Source organism: Strigops habroptila, chromosome 18, assembly GCF_004027225.2.
Source record: "Strigops habroptila isolate Jane chromosome 18, bStrHab1.2.pri, whole genome shotgun sequence".
NCBI lineage: Eukaryota > Metazoa > Chordata > Aves > Psittaciformes > Psittacidae > Strigops > Strigops habroptila.
This window is the reverse complement of record NC_044294.2, coordinates 4244644-4264307: the sequence shown is the minus strand read 5'-3', so window position 1 is coordinate 4264307 and position 19664 is coordinate 4244644. Positions and strand designations below refer to the sequence as shown.

General features: G+C 56.9%; 2 protein-coding genes across 3 annotated transcripts in view; both read right to left on the bottom strand.

Annotated features, from left to right (window-relative positions):
- KIF21B (kinesin family member 21B) overlaps positions 1-3541 on the bottom strand; it is a 42709-nt gene extending 39168 nt beyond the window's left edge. For both annotated transcript variants that reach the window (XR_003989648.1, XM_030473378.1), the window contains exon 1: positions 3427-3541. Coding sequence is in view for 1 of the 2 variants with exons in the window: in XM_030473378.1 (XP_030329238.1) it covers positions 3427-3464 (38 nt within the window). In the remaining variant the exon portion in view is untranslated. The remainder of the gene's footprint in view (positions 1-3426) is intronic.
- Positions 3542-7373: 3832 nt separating this feature from the next.
- The window catches only part of CACNA1S (calcium voltage-gated channel subunit alpha1 S), a 41303-nt gene continuing 29012 nt past the window's right edge, over positions 7374-19664 (bottom strand). Inside the window, exons 29-44 of the mRNA XM_030473619.1 lie at positions 19045-19065; positions 18136-18264; positions 17458-17523; positions 16873-16964; positions 15933-16092; positions 15104-15231; positions 14581-14677; positions 13178-13280; positions 12051-12152; positions 11805-11929; positions 10702-10830; positions 9835-10034; positions 9104-9168; positions 8541-8653; positions 8078-8194; positions 7374-7849 (exon numbers count right to left, since the gene is read on the bottom strand). Coding sequence (XP_030329479.1) covers positions 7589-7849; positions 8078-8194; positions 8541-8653; positions 9104-9168; positions 9835-10034; positions 10702-10830; positions 11805-11929; positions 12051-12152; positions 13178-13280; positions 14581-14677; positions 15104-15231; positions 15933-16092; positions 16873-16964; positions 17458-17523; positions 18136-18264; positions 19045-19065 — 1908 coding nt within the window. The 3' untranslated portion in view covers positions 7374-7588. The remainder of the gene's footprint in view (positions 7850-8077; positions 8195-8540; positions 8654-9103; positions 9169-9834; positions 10035-10701; positions 10831-11804; positions 11930-12050; positions 12153-13177; positions 13281-14580; positions 14678-15103; positions 15232-15932; positions 16093-16872; positions 16965-17457; positions 17524-18135; positions 18265-19044; positions 19066-19664) is intronic.

The window sequence follows — 19664 nt, the reverse complement described above, 5'->3', positions numbered from 1 at the left end:
CTGGCTCGCTGCAGTTGTGAGCAGACAGCGCCCAACTGCAAGCCTGGGTGCTGCAGGGAGGGGTGCTCTGAGCCTGGCTGCTGCTGAGGCTCAAGAGGAGGCACAAGCCTCCAATAGATGCTGTGCTCCTGGATGAAGGGCATGAGAGTGGAGCTGCCGAGCTCCTTCACCCATTTGAAGGTCACCTACAGAAGGAAACGGCACTCATTGCCTTCCCCAGTCCCTGAGGGAACCTTCCTCCCCAAGCAGCAAGGAGTGAGGGTTCCTGGGGCACTCCACTCAGCTCCCAGCTTGGGACCGTTACACGGTATAGAGCACCCAACCCGAGCACTGCCAACAGCTCGGCCCCACCGCTTCCGCTCCCCGGCGGCATCAGCCAGAGCTAGCTGGCTCAGACACGCTCGTGTTAATGCTGATGGGCAAGTGAAGGCAGGACTTGCCTGCAGGGAGGGTGGGAGCCGAGGCAGGAGCCAGCCCTGTCCCTGCAGAAGGTGCAGGGCTGAGCTGCAGGTACAAGGTGCAGGTACCAGCCCCTGGGCCTGCATTTCCCTCTGCAGTGCTGCAGCAGGTACCGGCCATTTCACTCCTGGCATGCAGGAAGCCTAAATAGCAGCCCCATGCCCCAGTCAGGGCCTCAGCACTTGGAGCCCCAGTGGGGCAGCTGGGGGTCTTCCCACGGAGAAGATGGGAACCTTGGAAGTTGACAGTGAAACGCCACAGCATCTCTCCTGCCAGGCGAAGAGAACCAGCAAGAATGGGTCCCCCCAGGGACAACACAGTCCCACCACCCTGCTCCTCTGTCCCTGCTCCTCCCACCCTGTCAGCACTTGTGAGGACCCGAGACAGGTCCCAGTGTCTTGACATGAGCTGGACCATCCCCATCACCCAGCTGCTTAACCCCAGCAGCACACAGCACCTCCCTCGAAAGCCCCCATTGCTTCCCAGCGTCCCCAGCCCTTCCCCAGGTTCCACCAGCAGCACAGACACAGAGACCCTGAAGAAATGGCAGAAGCGGGCACATTCATGTTATTATAAAGAGACAAAAGGGGAGCTTCGATCCATGTCCTGCCTCACCCTGGAGGCATGCAACCTCCTCCATGCTCTGATGGCCGAGGGAGGTGGAATCTGTGGACAGGTTTGCTCGGGGTGGGTGTCTTGGAGACCTCCACAGCCCCACTACTGGGATGTCACAAGCACTCACAAAGGAAAACCTCTCTCTGCTCCCAGCCCAGGGCAGGAGGGGACCCATCACCAGCCCCTTTGGGTGGGGTGATGCACAGAGAGAGCAGCTTGGTCCTTGCACACTCAGCCCAGCCTCAGGAGCCACCTTCAGCATGACGCTGCGACCTGCCTGCTTTGTCTGCAGCCTCCCTGCTCCCAGCCCTCCTCCTTTGTGCTGCCGTTTCACCTTTGCCACTGCATCGCCCCAGTGCTCGGCACACACCGGCTGCAGGATACCTTCAAGGTATTCAATCCTCATTCCTTCAAGGAGCTGGTGGGAGAGAGTTGGATCTGCCCCCCACTACATATCCTTGCTATGGGCATCCCAGCCCCACTGCAGTGCTGCATATTGAAGTCACCTCCTGGTCATGATCCACTCCCTGTGTACCGGACAGTCCTTGACCCCATTGCTGGCAGAGGCCAAAGAGATTAGGAGGGAAAAGCCTCCACGGCCACCACCCCCAGCAGCACCCACCCCATCTCCCAGGCAGAAGGAACCCCGGCCTTGAGCCAGGCCTTTGTTAAAAGGCTTCATCCTGACAGAAATGCAGGATGGAAGACGGGAAGAGTCTGGCCAGCAGGAAATCTCCACCCCCTGCCAGTGGCATCACTTGGTTCCCAGGTCAGTGTCCTGGCACAGACACCCTTGCCTTGGCACAGCCCAGCCCGCCCTTGCAAAGGCACCCCAGCAGCAGCCACACAATGGGGATGCTGCCACCTCCCCTGCAGCTTCCCTATCCTTTAAACCCACAGCCTGGCCCCGATTCTCAGCCTCTTGAATGGAGTAAGGCAGAAAATAACCACCACCTGCTTCCAAGACAAGGAAGGCTGGACAGGCAGGCAGCGCTGGGATGCATCCTGGTGCACACACACGTGTGCACAGGCACACAGACATGCACACATGCATACACACACACAGAGACATGCACACGCACACACCCATCCTCTCTCCCTCCCTCCATCATTAATGCTGCACCCAGCATCTTTTGTGCTTTTGCTCTACCCATGTAGGCAGGGTACAAGACTCTGCAAATCCTCCTCCGAGGACTAAGGCAGCCCCCGTGCAGCCTGCCAGCAGCACCCCAATCTGCCTCATGCCATCAGGAGTGCAGGTGGGGGGACAGGGTCCTGCCCAGGGTCACCCACCAGCCCCACGGTGCGGGACAAGGCGGGCACAGCCCGGCGGGGGAGTCGGTGTAACGGTGGGGAGCTGGTCCTAACGAGCCCTGACCCCCCGGTGACTCGGTCCTGCCCCCGGCCAGTCCCACGCCGACACCGTGCACTGGGTCTCGGGGTGCCGAGGCCGGGCCGGGCTCATGCTTGTCCGGAAGACGCGGCTGAACCGGGATCAGGGGCGGTGCGAGCAGGGGAAGCCGCACGGTCCGTTCCTCACGAAGCTTTGGCCGTGACGGGTCCCCCTTTCCCATGGGTTCGACCCCCCCCCCCCCCCCCCCCCCCCCCCGCCTTCCTCCGGGGGCTCCTTCCTCTTGGGGCAGAGAGGAGCAAAACGCCGCCGGTCTGCGGGACCCCAGCGGCTGTGCACAGAATACACCCAGCCTGGCACGGCGCTAACAAAGAGCCCCCCCCGGTCTCCCGCACAGCCCGTGGGGCTCTGCAGGCGATGCGTGAGCTGCCCCCCCCCCCGGCTGCCCTCCGAGCCCACGCGTCAAGGAGATGCCGCCGGCAGGTCCTTCATCGAGGTGCACGATGCGGAAGGCGCATTGTTCCCAGCCCGTTGTCAGCACAAAGGACACAGAGATGCCGCATCGTTCCCTAACACCTCGGGAAGGGAAGGAAGGGACCCCCCACATCCCCCTTATCTCGCCTGACAGCAGCGGGGACCAAATTCACCCGCTAAGTATCCCGGGGCTGCCGAGCTGCAAACGCTGAGCGACAGAGCTCTGCAGGTGAAGGGGTCGGGGGCTCCTGGGTCGCCCCCCCGCTTCGGCCGCATTGAAGGGGGTGAGAGGGCACCGCCAGGGGGGTGGCGAGGGGCAGCTCCAAAACGATGCGGAGCGGGGAGTGGGGAGGATAACGGTGGGACTGGGGAGGCAAAACCCGACTCCGATGGAGGGGGACTCACTGCCCGGGGGCTGGGCAGCACCGAGTCGGGCATCCGCAATCCCATCCCCGCCGCGCACATGCAGCTGCAGCCCCTAATCTATCGGTGGATATCGAGGATCCCCCCGCGACCTCAGCACTCACCTCACGGCCACCTTCACGCAACTGTCCGGAGCCGCCATGGCCCCGCCGACCGGGCACCGCGGCCGCCGCTGCCCGAGAGCATCCGCGGCGCTGCGGGGTGGGGGGGGACGGGGACGGGGACGGGATCGGGGGGAGCGGCCCCAGGTGCGGGGCGGAGCGGGTGGACACGCCCCCCCCCCGCCCCTCCGCACTGCCGGCACGCGGGCGCGCGGGGAAACGGTGCGGGCGCGTGCACACACGCGCACGCGCTGGCTCTCACGCTCTCGCCTTTCATTCACATTCTGCCTCATCCAACGTTCTCACCCTCCGGGCCCTGCTGCCCCCTGTCGGGCCAGCGGCTCCGCTCTGGCCTGCGCACGGATGGACCGGGGCTGTACAGAGCTGGACCGGGCTGTTCCGGGCCGTACTGGGGCTGTGTCAGGGTGTTCCGGGCTGTACCGGGGCTGTGCCAGGGTATTCCAGGCTGCACAGAGCTGTACTGGGCTGTTCTGCAGATGTGCTGGGCTGTACAGGACTGTACGAAGCTGTACCGGGGATGTACTGGGCTATGGGGCTGTATCAGGGCTGTATCCGGCCTGTACCAGACAGTACTGGGCTGTACCAGGGGAGTGCTGGGGTGTTCCAGGCTGTACAAGGCAGTACTGGGCCATACCGGGGGTGTGCCAGGCTGTTCCAGGCCATCCTGGGGTTGTGCCAGGGTGTTCCAGACCATACTGAGCTGTACAGGACTGTACCAGGCTGTTCTGGGCCATACTGGGGCTGTACCAGGGCTGTGCCAGAGAGCAGCCCAGGACCCTTCCCCATCAAAGCTCCAGGCAGAGAGGGCCCGCTGGCCTTATCTTCGTACTCCCACCCTTGTGCCAGCTGTGTCACAAACCAGATCTGTCCCCCAGTTCAGCTAGAAATCAACTCATGAAACACCCTCTGTATCCCACTTTGGGGCAAATCAGCTCCAGCGTAGCTCCAGGCCCCAGGAGAGGGTGCAGAGGCACTGCCCCATCACTGCTGTGTGTCCCCACCATAGTACCATCCTCTGTGTTTGGAATCCCTGGCGAGCAACCACCTGCCTTGGAAAGTGGTACACAACAGTCCCACACCTCACTAAAGGGACCAGGAAACCATTCAGCTTGTAACAAAGCACATCCTTGACATCCCCCTGGCAGAGCAGATGCCAGAAGCCTCAGTGGCAACCACCCAGTGCCCCTTCCTCAGCAGTGGGTGGATGTGTTTGTGTGTAAGGGGGTGTAACATCCTGCCGCAGGGCAGGGAAGCAAGATCCACTGCGCGCACTAGAGGGAATGCCGTCTGAATGAGAGTTATTACTACAGGAATTAGAGGAAGAGACGACTTCTCGATCCCGGACCTCGACTGAGCTGCAGAATATGCAAAAAGATTTCAGCCATCTTCCAGGGGAGCACATCGTCACCAGGTTGCTCCGATGCCGGGACTATGGGGCCAACGGTCAAGGCAGGGAAGCCAAGCAGCTGGGATCACTTGCTGGGGAAGGAGGAATTGACAAAGCAATTGCAAAAGAGAAACGAGCCCTCAGCCTTTGGAGGCAGCTCCTGGCAGCTGTGAAGGAAAGGTTTCCCTACAAGGACGACGTTATTGGGTCGCTCAGCCAAGTGGACCATGATAGAGAGAGGCATCCTGTCCCTGAGGGAATCAGCCATTCTAGAGATGATCTATCGTAGGCCGGATGCCAGGAATACATCCATAGATCCAGACGAAGTCGAATGTACACGACCCATGTGGCAGAAACTTGCATGGAGTGCGCCATCATCATATGCCCACTCATTGGCATCAATGACCTGAGTGAGGCACCACCACCAACAGTGGATGAATTGAGCCGTCAACTCCAAGAGTTCAAAGACAATCTCACCCCTTCCATCATTTCAGCTGTGGAAAAACTGTCCCAGGAGATCAAACAATTGAAAGACGATCTAGCCGATCTATCCACCTCCCCACGTGTACCAACCCCCATCTCAGCTATTAGCAGAAAGGGCCCTATTGCCCAAGAGAGAAGATATAGGAGGTACAAGCCACAGGCCACCCTATGGTTTTACCTGTGGGATCACGGGGAAGACATGAGAAAGTGGGATGGAAAACCTACCTCAGTTCTGGAGGAACGGGTGTGTAAATTGAAGAGGAAAACAACAGTCAAGGATGATCCTCCCAAGAAAGTTGCTGCTCCAGTCTTCAGTGAGCGGTTTCCCAGATGATTTTACTCTAACTCCTGTGATAAGGAATTCTAATCCCTTTCCACAAGACGTAAGTGGAGAATCTTGTGATCACTATTAGAGGGGCCCTGCCTCCAGCCAGGTGGAGGAGAGGGACAATCGGGTTTACTGGACTGTGTGGATCAGATGGCCTGGCACATCAGTCCCACAGGAGTATAAAGCTCTAGTAGATACCGGTGCACAGTGTACCCTGATGCCATCAAGGTGTCAAGGGGTGGAACCCATTTATATTTCTGGAGTGACAGAAGGATCCCGAGAGTTGACTGTACTGGAGGCTAAAATCAGCCTAACTGGGAAGGAGTGGCAAAAGCACCCCATTGTGACTGGTCCAGAGGCTCCATCCTTGGCATAGACTATCTCAGGAGAGGGTACTTCAAAGACCCAAAAGGGTACCGATGGGCTTTTGGTATCGCTGCCTTGGAGACAGAGGAAATTAAGCAGCTGTCCACCTTGCCCAGTCTCTCAGAGGATCCTTCTGTTGTTGGGTTGCTGAAGGTCAAAGAACAAGTGCCAATCATGACCACAACAGTGCACCGGCAGCAATATCACACCGACACTCCCTGATTCCCATCCATAAGCTGATCCGTAGACTGGAGAGCCAAGGAGTGATCAGCAGGACCCGCTTACCCTTTAATAGCCCCATATGGGCTGCTCCTACCCCATCCCTGCTGATTGCCTGGATCCCCTCAGGGCAAAGCTGTCAGCCTTGCCATGCTCCCTACACAAGATGGGCTCTCTGGTGCTCAGGCTACAGCTGGAGCTCAGCAACAGCCATTTCCCTTTTATTAAGTTAACAAATAAATGCCCTGCTGGAAAGCAGGCAGGCTCCATTGATTCACACCTCCCCCGGGACCTATCACTTTGCTGCATTTTAATATATATTAGGCAAGAAAGAGACATGCATTCCCCAGTTTGGCTAGACTGGAGCAAGATCCCAGCAAAGACATGGCCTGGGGAGATGGGGCTGCCCCAGCACCCAGTGCCTGGACCACTGAGGTCTGTGAAGCAGAACCACTGGGCAGACTTATTCCTGGAGAGGAATAACCTCAGTTGCTACTTGCTACCAGACATAATGGACAGTGTGCAGGCAGTGCTGGTCAAGTGCTGTGCTCCCTGTGGCGTCTCTGGCCTGTCCCTTGCAAAGCAGTGGAGTTGTCTGGGAGATGGATGAGACCCTTCTGTGGGTCGGGCTCATCAGTGGGTGCCCAAGGCCAAGAGTGGTGTTTGGAGACACCTGGTGACACAAACCACACCGCAGTGGCCAACTCTCCCCTTGGTTAGACCCAGGGCTGCTGCACTGACCTGGACATGTTCCTATGCCTCTGCTCCAGACCAAGCTGGGAGAGTGAGCCAAGAAGCCCCCTGGGCTTCCTGCCTGCTGCCCCAGCATCTGCCCAAGTCCTCCTTGGCTGCAAGGAGGAGAAAAAGGCTCCAGCAGAGACATAAGGATGCTGGGTCTAGCTGCTGAGATACCATGAGACCCCTTCAGAGCTTGGTACTACTCTCAAAATGACTCGTTGAGGCATGAGCACTTGGGAGCAGAGACAGACCTCCTTGCGCATGGGGACTGGAGGCTGCTCCATGAATCGCTGCCAGCTCTGGTTCAATGTGGTCTCACATTTGCAGCTCCCCTCCCCAGACAGGGCTAGGCACAGGCTGTGCAGGCAGGGTGGCTGAAGAAGGAGGGGACAAGGGGGATCCATGGAGTTACACAGCAGGAACACTTTAATGACCCATCCAGCTCTTGCAAGACCCTGCTGGCACAGCATTGTCCTGTCCTGCACCAGCATCCTGGACACTCAGCCGCAAAATCCTCCTGCAGCTGGACAGAGCCCACCAGGACCCCAGGCAGAGGGGGAGCAGTGTGGCATTGCTCCAGTAACCCCCTGCAAGCTTCTGAAGGGACCGTGTGTGCTGGTGTATCACAGGTGAGTGGCAGCAATGGTCTTTTGGGAAGTGGCTGCTCTTAGCCCTGGGGAGCTGGCTGATGATGTGGCTGAGGTGTGCTGGGGAGCAGAGCCAGTTTTTGTACCTTGAAGTGTTTCTCTTCCCTTTAGCAGCTCCACGGCTGCTTTCTCCACTTCATCCACCTCCAGTTGGCTGCTGGCTGCCATCTCGTCCCTTGTCACTGCTACGAAGGTTGGGTCATGGGCCAGAGCTGTGAGGCCCCCAGAGATCAGAGCCTGCAGCAGAGGATGGGATCAGAGCCTGATGTGTTCTCAGTCTGTAGAGGTGTCCCTGCCTGCACACAGCCCACCCTCACCTCATGTCCCTGCTGCCCTCTGTGCTGGCACATACCTGCTGCTCACCTTCATAGCTAAGCTGTGCTCCTTCAACCTCCCAACTTGGCATGAGCATGGCGCCCCTGCCAGCCCCTTTCATCCCTGGCTTTCTCCCTGCCCCTGCCTTACCTCCTGAATGAGGAAGGTGATGACTGGGGTGGAGGATGCACTCAGGTCACTGCTTTCACCCTGCTGGTGCTCTGAGCTGGACGCTGTTCCCGTCCCTGCGCCATCCTCTCTGGGCTGCTGGGTGAGAGGAACAAAGAGCTGCAGCCTGGGCTTGTGCAATGCCCACGGAAGATCTCTCCCACGTTCATGAGGGGGCTGTAGGTATTGTCCCCAGCCTGGACACACACTCCCACACCAGCTAAGGGCAGCCAGGGCAGTGTGGGAGCAAACCTGATGCACCCCCTTTTTCTCCTTGGCTCTGGAACAGCCAAGAGAAAGGAAAGCTCCAGCAAAGCTGGTTTCATTGTGGGGAGCCTTAGAGATCAACTCCTCCCCAGCATGGCTGTGACAGCCTTTTCCAGGAGGGGAAGGATGTTCATCCATGCCCCCATTGCTGTCTCTGGATATACACTGTCCTCTTTACCTCTTGGGAGAGAAAGTGCAGGCCTGATGATGGGTGACTCCCAGAGGTGGCCTCTCCTCGCCTCCTGCTCGGCCTCTGCTGCAGCTTTTCCATAGGTGAGCGGTGGTTGCACTCTGGGAGAGGGAAAGGATGGGACAACAGGTGGGCACAAGAACAAGGACACCACTGCCACCCAGAGCTGGGAATGTAGTAACTAAGGGGTTTGGGAGTTTAGGACCAACTGAAGTCCCACTGCCCTGTGCTGGCTTCTCATGGCTGGGAAGGAGAAGTCCCTGTTCGTGGAAATAAGACAATCTTGTGGCCCTGCTGCCCAGGGGTGGCCAGTACTCCCCCAGCCCAAGCACTGGCTCCATGCTCCATCACCCCAGAGGGTGGAAGGTGGAAGGAGGGTTTCATGGAGCTCCCCAGACAGGTCTTGCTGTGCTTGAGCCTCTCAGCTAACCTCCAAGTTGTTGGGGTCTGCGTCTTCTGCGCCTCTTCCTCCTGCCCATCATCCTCTTCCCCCTACCCTGGCCCCTGGACTGGTCCAGATCCCCCAGAAGAGGAACGATGCTGAAACTCACCCCACACTCGATGCTTGGGTGCTGCTGGCACTGTCCTCCTCAGTACCTCATCCTCGTACTCCATCCTGGCAAGGGCAGCAAGTGGGTCAGCCTCAGCAGGGACCATGTACCAAGCCGAGCTCCACCCTGGGGTGCAGCTCTCCCCACCTTCTCCACCCCAGGAAATGCAGCTGTGGGGGCATCCGGGACACTAGGATAACCCTTGCCCCTTGTACCTGTGCCCAGGCTGGTGCTGGTGGCCCCTACCTGGGCTTTGACACTCAGAGCTTGGTGGGAAGGGGAAGGGTCATTTCTGTGATCCCTGGAGCCCTGCTGCCCACCTGGATCCTCATGGCACCAACATGGAGTGACGGGAAGGACAAGGGCACATGGGAAGTCACACATACTCATGTGCAGAGCTACACACCAGCCCTGGAGCTACCCTGCATGTTCTGGGGACACCTCTGGGTGTGCCAGGCTGGGGTACAGGAACGAGCAAAGGGTGCCTGCTCTTCCTGCCCCCTTGCCTGGACGCTGTCTCACACCCCAAGGGCTGTGAGCACAAAGCTGCTGTGTCCATGGAGCCACTTCCATAGCCAGCACTTCGTTCCTCCCCAGTCTGCAACTCAGAAATTGCTCCAGAAATTACCCATTCATGAAGAACCCTGGGCAAGACCAACACTGAGCACAGCCCCTCTGGGAACTGCCAGGCACAGCCCAGCTCTGCGCACACGAGGCTCTCCAGCCCTTACCCCTCCAGCCAGTTGTTTCTGTTGGCATTGTTGACATTGGTGTTGCCTTCCTGAGGGAAGTCATCGAGGAACACAGGGGAATCGAGGTCCTCGCTGCCCACCTCTGTGAACTGCAGGGGCCTCTGGCTGGCCACGTGTGGCTGCAGGGGGCTGCTGGGCTCCAGGAAGCTGTCGACTTGGCCAAACAAGCCACCAGTCCTCTGCAAGCAACAGGGAGGACATCAGGGGAGGCCTGGAGCTCTGGGGCCATTCCCATGGGAGAAGACATTTGGGAATGCCTGTGGGGACAGCAGCCTCTTTGCTCATCTTTCTGCTTGGGCCTTGCAGAGTGCAGAGTTTCCAAAGCCTCACTGTCCAGGTGGGGAAACTGAGGCACCGAGGGGTGATGGACATCAGCAGCACTGGGATGAGAGCCAGCCCTGTGCATGACAAATCCTGCCACCTCTGGGGAAGAGCCAGAGCCAGTGGCACCTCTGGACAGAAGAAGGTGCAACACCACAGCTGCCCAGCCTGTCCCAAAGGCTTCCAGGGAATGGGAAGTAAAATTGTTCCTGCTCTGGTGCTGATGACGCCTGAGGTGTCCTGCCTGTGAGAAGGTGTGAATGGGGCCCTCCATGGGTAAACATTCAGCACAGCCCTGCAGGGTCCTTTTAGAGAGGGGAAACTGAGGCAGGTTGCCCAGGATGAATCAATAAAGATGTCCTGATGTTCAGGGAGAGGGAAGCGCAGATCTGTCCTTGTAGTCCACCCTGACTTACATGGTGAGACTCACCTCTGTGGACTGTCCTCCAGCTTCTGGTAGCTGTGCTGACCCACCATCAACACATTCAGAAAGGGGGTTGGATGGGACCTGGGGGCTGTACTCACCCTGTATATCCCTTCCTCCATGGCAGCCTCCACCATTGCTCTTTCCAGCTCCTCTTCAGCTGTCAGGTCCCCAGAAATGGCGCGATGGATTTCAGGAGCAGCTTCTTCTTCAATGCTCCTCAGCCCAGCCTGGTGGGGACAAGAAGGCATGGCTGGATGTGGCCTGTCCCCACCAGCCCTCTCACTTTGGGCTTTGGAGAGGGAAACATGATGCAGCATGCTCACCTGGTAAGCCATGGTCTCCTACCAGGGACAGGCCATCGGTGGCCCTGCAACTGGCTGGCTCTGTGCTTGGTGGAACAGCTTCCAGGCTAATGCTGTCCCACAAAGGGGTGTGCTATGAGCAGCCTGATGAAGAGTTCCACTGGTGATGCCCAAGGGGTAGCTGTGGCTTTGTTCCTGATCTGGAGATACCTGATCTGGGGCCTGGCTCTTTTCCTTGCCTTGCACTTTTGGTCTTTTATCTCTACAAGTGATTTCCTCCCTGTAAGGTCAGGAGAAGCTGGGGACATCCCATCCCACCATGACAGCATCCTTCAGGGCTACTGTGCAGGCTTCTCTGACTGCAGTGGTCCTGGTCAACCCCTCTCCACCTGATGTAGCACCAGGCAATGAGACATGGTATGGAAAGCACCAGGCACACAGAACTATCCATGACACTGCTAAGATGGGGAAAGGGAGGAGGTCCTGGGAATGGAGAAGAGTAGGTGGAGAAGAGCCTGGATGAGCAGCATTCAGCCCAGACATTGGGTCTGTGGTGGGGGCTTCCAGGTCTTGGTAAGGCATCAGACCCTGCTGAGTCCTCTCTCCAGCCAAAATCAGCAGGGCAGGGAGTCAAAATCTCCTTCGATTCTGGAGTCACCTGCACCCTGGAGACTCAGGTAACCCTCAGTGCTCACAGCCAGTTCAGCACTGGTTTACGTGGGGCCACCTCTTTTCCAGAGGTCCGTATATGTTTATTCCAGCTCTTATAAGTCACCCTGGACTTTCCTGAGCTGGGGGAAGCCTCTTCCCTGGGGGAAGCTTTCCCAGAGCTCCCTTTTACACCCTGCCTGTCCCCAGGAAGGGTGTCACCCCTACACCACCACCTTAATGCTACCAACCTGGATCTCCACAGGGTTCTTCTTGGGCCGGTACCCATAATACTCCTCCTGGCGCTTCATGAACTTCCTGAAATGCTCTTGGATGAGGAAAGTAGCATAGAATTTGCCCACTGTCACCTCATCATCTGGAGGGGAGGAAACCAACATGAGGATACTGCCTATCACAAGGCCCTGACTTGTCAGAGCAGCTGAGACCCCAACCAAGTGCCCTTCTGCCCCTCTGGGAAGTACCACCAGGTGACACACCTCCAATAGGTGGGATGACCTGGTCCAAGAGCTTCATACTGGTTCGCTTCCAGATCTTTTTGATAATGGCTCTGAGCTCCTCGTTGGCCTGCTCAAAGTTACCTGTGAGAAAAGAGCAGATCATTCCCAGGGGAACATGAACATGAGTGAAGACAAAGGATGGGAAAACCTGGCCAGAGTCCTCCAGGGTATGACAGCTACTCTCCAGCCTCCCCACCCAACAAAAATTAGCTTTATAAGAATAAGGCTTTGGTTTTAGCAGAAAGACTTTAACTACAGAGTCACACCTAGCAAATGGGTGGGACATCAGTGTCCCTGTCTCTGTTCTGGTGATCAACCACAGATTTCAATCTCCTCTTTGGTGCTTACACAGGGTTTACCATTCCTGTCCACCTGCAATCCCAGTCTGTCCCCATGTGTGCTCTGGGATCTCATGTGCTCCTTCCAGAGCTGCCATCACTGTGCTGGAGGCCACATTCCCCACCTATGGGGAAACATGCCACCCCATGCCATGCTGCTGTAGGACTCCAACCTCAACTGCCCAACCTCACCTCCTGCCAGAGCTGCCAGCCCAGCCATAGAGCTGCTCATGTAGTACTGCCTAACCCACAGGCATGGAAACAAGCTGTTGTGGCATCTTCCCAAAGCAGGGCTTTGCAAGCCATGCTGCTGGCAAGGAAGGGGGTGAAAACAACGCATCCCCAGCAGAGCTAAATTCAGGTATTCATAAATTCCAATCTGAGATTCTAAATACATGGAGAAATGCACAACTGGACGGGTGGTGCTATGCTAGGGGCAGGGGGAGGTCAGACTACACACAGTAACTGCGGCAGGGACAGGAACGGGGTCAGAACTGCTCCTGAGCTGTGGAATTGGTTCACTCTTCTGGGGTGCAACTAGTAATATCCTCCAAGCCTTGTCTGAGCAGCACCATGCATGTGCCCATGGTCTCTAGTCCATTGAGATAATGAACATGAAGCCAAGGGTTGCACCAGAGGTCTAAGCCCCCTGGGTAAGTGCTTCAAGATCCCCAAATGGAGTGGGGAATGACGTGTAACCAGCACCTTGCAGCACAAGGAGAGGGTCCCCCCGATCAGGCTGTAGAGGCAGAGAGGAGCATCACTTACCTTCTGTCTTGATCTTGAGGGCTGTCCTCACCAGTGCAAAGAGGGTTGCATTGAAGGTGACAGTGCCATCACTGTTGAGGGGCATGTTCATGCACACCAGGCGCTGCACAGCAAACCAACAACTGTGACCCCAAGCAGCAGAGCACGAGGCTGGCAGGTCCCTGCAGACACACAGCCCGGCCTGGCCACAGGGCAGCCACGCTACCCGGGAAAGGCTCTTCTTGGGGCACCCAGCTGCTGGCCAAGGAGCCCTCCCAGCTCTACCCCCCTGCCCAGTGGGGCTCTGCACCACTGACACCACTCATCCAAACCAGGCAGCTAAACCAGAGCAAGCTGAAGGGAGAGCCAGGGCACATCTGTGGAAATAACCCACCGCTGCCATGGGAGGAAATCACAGAATCATTGAATTGTCTAGGCTGGAAAAGACCTTTAAGTTCATTGAGTCCAACCATTTACCCAGCATTGCCAAGGCCACCACTAAACCATGTCACTAAGGGTCTCATCTGCACATCTTTTAAATACCTTCAGGGATTGTGACTCCACCACTGCCCTGAGCATCCTGTTCCAATGCTAGACAACACTTTCAGTGAAGAAGTTTTTCCTACTACCCAGTCTAAACCTTCCCTGGTGCAATCTGAGGCCATTTCCTCACATCCTGTCACTTGCTACTGAAAAGAGACTGACTCCTACCTTGCTACAATCTCCTTTCAGGTAGTTGTAGAGAGTGATAAGGTCTTCCCTGAGCCTCCTTTTCTAAACAACCAGCCAGCAAGAGACCCAGCATTGCTCTCAGGGAGATGGGAGTCAGTCTGCATTGTGCTCCACCACCCAAACAGCGCCCCAGTCTGTTGTGAGGGATCTGGGGATCCCTCCTGGTTTACAGCAGTGCCTGAGGCCCTGTCCATGGGGGTTACACTTGAAACTCACACAGGCTCTGGATTTGTGCAGAATGAGCTGGGAAAAGTGAACTCATGGCTCCTACAGAGCCAGTGTTTCCAGCTCCCCCAGTGCTATCAGCCCTTGGAAACAAACTTCCACAGCCCAGTTGACATGGCTGGGTACTCAGGCCCAGCACTGTCCTCCTGTACCAGATGGAGGACAAGCATGGGCTGGGAGTCCCCTTGCACTCCAGGCTGGGCAGAGACCAGCCCACTGCCATGACCCTCGGTGTGGGGGTGAACACAGACAAGTCCTTATCTTCAGGAGCCTGAAACACATCAGCTCCATGCATGTTAACAGCACCTCTCCTTGCCCCCAGAATACACTCCTCCGTTCAACACGAGAGGTCAGAGCATGGCACTGGGAAGCTCGCTGGATTGGCACCCTCAGCTCCCTGGGGAGGATGCAGAGGTTGGGAAAGGTGCCCTTGTGTCCTCACACCCCACCACCCCCTTGGCTCTTACCTTACACGCTACACGGTGTGGACAGAACTTCCCAAAGCCCAGGGGAGGCTGGATACGTCTCAGCAGAGTCACTACGTCCAAGTGTTTGATTCTGCCCCTGCAGAGGCAACACACAGCATCAGCAGTGTGGTGGCAGACACAGGGACAGTGGTTCAGGCAGGGGCTGATGGGTTCAATCCTTGTGGCCTGGTCCATGCTTCTGCAGTGGGCAAATCCCTACACTTCCCTTAGCTCCTATTGTAGGAATCCCTACACTTCCCCATGGCACCGGACAGCAGATAAAGGTGTTCAGTGGCATGGGAAGAGTTTGCAGCATCACCAGGGCTGAATGAAGACTGGAAGTCTTGTGTCTCCAAACATCCTGATGGCTTGTATTAGCCCTGGAATATGCTGGCAAGTCCACATCCACCTCTGAGATGGTGGGATATAACTCTTGGAGTGCCACAGCTCACACTGCCATGGGTGTCCCAGGGCATCCCACCCCAGGAGATCCCCTCCATGCCACTCATTCCCTGTCACTTACTTGGCCTCGGGGTCATACTCAGCCCAGATCCGTTTGAACTCGTCCAGGTGATGGGGCCCAAGAATGGACCAGTCACGCGTGAGGTAGTCAAAGTTGTCCATGATGACGGCCACGAAGAGGTTAATGATCTGAGGGATGGGAAGGATGCAGGTTAGGACAGGGCCAAGCACCCAGCAGGTCCCTGGGCAGAGCCATGGGTAAACACAGACAGAAATGTCTGGGAGAAGGGGTTTGGGATTCCCTGAAGCCAGGGGGTGCTGTGGGTCACCACAGGCAGGGATGGGCCTCCCACCCAAGGAGAGAAAGGCTGCAGCAGGCGTAGGGCACATTTTCCCTCTCCGCCCTTGCAAGAGCCAACACAGACACATGTGGACAGCAGCACATGGGGGTTGTGGGAAGAAAGTAATGGGAGATCTTGGGTCCCAGAAGAGTGTGGTGCCAGGTTTACAGCCTGGCCGGGAGATGGGCTGCGGATGATCTGTTTAGGCTAGATATAACGAAGTGCTTCCCTGTGAGAGTGCTGAGGTGCTGGCACAGGGTGCCCAGAGAAGCTGTGGCTGCCCCATCCCTGGCAGTGTTCAAGGCCAGGTTGGACACAGGGGCTTGGAGCAACCTGCTCTAGTGGAAGATGTCCCTGCCTGTGGCAGGGGGTTGGAATTGGATGAGCTTTAAGGTCTTTTCCAACCCAAACCATTCCATGATTCTATGATGCTCCTAGGAAGAGGGTGCTGTGGGCTCAGCCCAACGAGATGCAAGGTTAACTCAACACCAGCAGCTGCTCAGGGCCAGGATGGGGGTGTGGAAGGGAGTCCCGTGGGAGGTCACATACCAGGAAGGCACAGAGCATGTAGAAGCTGATGAAGTAGAAGTAGGCAAAGCCGGTGCCGCAGGTGTACTCCTCGCCCTCATTGAAGTCTGACTCAGGGTCACAGAGCTTGCCATAGCTGCAGTCCAGCAGGATCTCCTGCCAGGCCTCACCAGTGGCACACCTGCGCAGAAGGGATGGGTGCTGGTCTCTGCCTGCCCTGGGCACGAGCTGGGCACACAGGGTGGGCTCTGGCCATCTCAGCACAGAGGGGAACAGGGAACCACTGGGAAAGGAGCAGTGAGGATTCTGGGCTTGCTGTGCTGCTGTGGGGAGTCTGCTTTTAGAAGCTCCAGAGTGAAGTGTTTGGAGTCAAGGAAAGCCTTGGGCTGAGCTCTTGCTTCCTTTCGAGTTTCCTCACAATTCACAAATTAATAGGACAAGGGGTGATGGGTTTAAACTTTAGCAGGGGAAGTTCAGGTTAGATCTAAGGAAGAAGCTCTTTACTGTGAGGGTGGTGAGGTGCTGGCACAGGGTGCACAGAGAAGTGGTAAATGCTCCATTCCTGGCAGTGTTCAAGGCCAGGTTGGACAGAGCTTTGGGTGACATGGTCTAGTGTGAGGTGCCCCTGCCCATGGCAGTGGGGTGGAACTGGATGATCTTAAGGTCATTTCCAACCCAAACCATTCTATGATTGTATGATTCTATGAATTAAAATTCAGTCTGAGAAGGAAGCATTCAGAGTAGAAACCCTAAAGTGCCCTTCTCCTGCAGTTTAGCCACACCAGGCAAACCAAGAGCCACTCCTGAAATGCTGCCACTGCTGCAAAAGATTTTTCTGTAAGGCAAGAAAGAAATCAGCTATGGCTGTGCTGGTCTCCCTCACTCCGAGCTGGTGGGCTCCCATGCTGACTCTGTGCCTGGCTCCCTTTTGGAGCTGCTCGGTCACCAAGGCAAGACTGACCTGAAGAGCAGCAGAACAGCCTGTGGGAAGGTTTGGAAGTTGTTGTTTCGGTTGATCTGGGTCCCGTCCACCATGGCAATCTTCCCAAACATCTGTAAATCACACTGTCATGTCCCCAGTACCCTTTTTCAGGCATTGACCACCTTCCAGACTATCCCTGAGCTCCTCTTCCTCCTGTTTACCAGGCTTTGGGTATGCCCAAAAGAGACTGAGACCAGGGTGTGGGTGCTCTGGGGCTCCTTGGACATTCCTGCCTATGCTGAAAATGCCCCTGTCTGTGCTGCACATCATCTTGGCCAAGGAGACAAAGTCTTATGAACCAGGTACAAGAACTGGTGACTGTGTCTAGGTTGTGCCCTGACTCCAGAAGTGCCATTTGCTCAGTTGCCCTAGTTGCAGCCTGGGGATGGGAGGAGGCTGCTGGGGCTGTAAGCATCCTTGGAGACCAGGGTAGAATGGTCTGATTATGTATGAAGTCCCAGGGGGTGCCTGGCAGAGCACCTAATCCCTCTCCATCCCACCTCCCCAGATGCCATCAGGCTCAGGGCATCTGTTCAACAGCTAATCCCATCCCTGCGCTCTCACCTGCATCCCGATCACAGCGTAGATGAAAAAAAGCATCACAATCAGCAGGGCTACGTAGGGCAGAGCCTGTGACAAAAGGACCATAGCTCACATGAGACACCAGCCCAGCATCAAGACAACCCAGGGACATGAGGTAGGGTCTGGAGCTACTGCATGAGGCCAGAATCCAGACCTCTATGTGGGGAGGGAACAGCTTACTTACTGCCTGTTCCTCTAACTACCCTCCCACTAGCCCCATTCTCCAGTTCTCATACATGGGAGGCTTATGCCAGAACCCAAAAGAGAACATGCCTCTGCAGTTGGGGTAAAAACTGAGCACAACCCAGGGACACCCAGGGCTGAGGGAGCTGCGGAGGCTCAGGGGCTGTGTGCTGAGATGCTGCAGCATACCCTTGTGCTACCCACTGGGTGCACAGCCCAGCCTTGATGGGATGAAGGCTGATGGGCCCAGGCAGGGAGATCCCCTACATCTTCCCACCCATACAGGCCATGCTCTCCTAAAGAGGACAAGCCCCTGGCCCAGTCTGAGGCTGGACTCAGTGCTCCCGCCAGCACTGGAGCCTTCCTCCTCTGTCTGGTGAGGACAGACTGCTCACCCAGTTAGTGTGTGGATCACAGAGCCTGCTGCCAGCCCTGGGCATGTGCTTGTCTGGGAGGGGAGCACTGCTCCTCATATACCTGAAAGGACTTGATGAAGGTCCAGAGGAGGGTCCTGACACCTTCCCCTCGGCTGAGCAGCTTCACCAGCCGCATCACCCGGAAGAGACGGAAGAAAGTGATGGAGACGCGGGAGTCGTCGTCGGAGTCCTGCATGCAGAGCACAACACCGGGAGGGCAGTGGGTGCTGAGGCCTCCAGGCAGACAAGGAGGGGTCCAGGTCCTGGAGGAAGTGTTACAAGATTCCCCCAGGCACCAACCCTTGTCTGCATGGAGAACCAGACTTGAAAGGGGATGTGCCGGCACTTTCCCACCAGCCTTCCCAATGAGTTCATCTCCCCAGCCCCATGGTCTCACATCTCCACCCCTCGGGCTGCTCCAGATGCCTGGTTATGGGTACGAGAACAACCCCCTTAGTTAGAGGGATGGGACACTGCAGGGAGAAAGGCATGCTGGAATGCAGGCTGGGAGAGCTGTGCTGTTCACCATGCATGAGACAGGACCAGTTCCCTTCAGGATTTCACCCAGCATGTGCCACATGGGATGCTCCCACTTCAGGTTCGATTTGTAAGGTGAGCTGTAGGTGAGGCACCAGGCACACGAAGGGTTAATAATGGGTGTTTACACACAGAAAGGTTGGTTTGACAATGTCTCAGCTGAGCTTTCATGGTCCAAAGGAGCGATTGAAGGCAAGGTGGCTTTGAAGGGGTGCTGCCAAGTGTCACCTCTACCTGCAGTGATGCCTTGGAGGGGCAAAAAGACATATCCCAGGGTTGGGGACAACTGTGCTCCTGGGCTCAAAGGGCCAGGTTTGGTCTTGGACCACCTGGGACACTGGGGGCTTGGTTACCTGCTCCCTTGCTTTCTCCAGCATGGCACAGCTTCAGCTCCAGCCTCTGCCACCAGGAACAATGAGCAGACCTTCCTGGCCTCTGCCAGGCACTGTCCATCCTGACTCCATCACTGCTTGGGATGCCTTTCCCACTGCCCCCTCAGCTGCCACTGGATTCCCCCTCACTCCCATCATCCAGCCCACCCATTCCCATTTATTTCAGGGCAACAAAACCCAGCTGTGAACATCCGCCCCAGCAGCTCCATGGTCCTCACTCTGGCACTTCTGAGTTCCCAAGACTGCACTGGAAAACACCATCGCCTCTCCCCGCCCCTCTTTCTTTTGCCTTTTGCTCTCCTAGCGCCCAGCACAGAGGTCAGGAACATCTCATCAGCTCCAGTGCACCATGTCCTCAGTGCCCAGTGCACGCCAGCTTTCCCTCTGCAGTCACCAGCACCATGGCTCTCAACCCTTGGGAAGAGGCTCCAGCACATGGCACCTTGCTGCCAGCCCCTTCCCAAGCTTCTATGGGCCAACGCAAGGTACCCCCATCCCACTGGTGGTCTCAGCCACCAGCACATCATGCCAGCAGCTGTGGGACATAGCCAGCTCCCAGGGAAGGCACGGTGCAATAGCCACCCCTCTAACCATTTATCCAGCTAACAGTGTCAGAGGCTGCATTCATGCAGGTAAATCCCCTCTGGCCTTACACAGACAG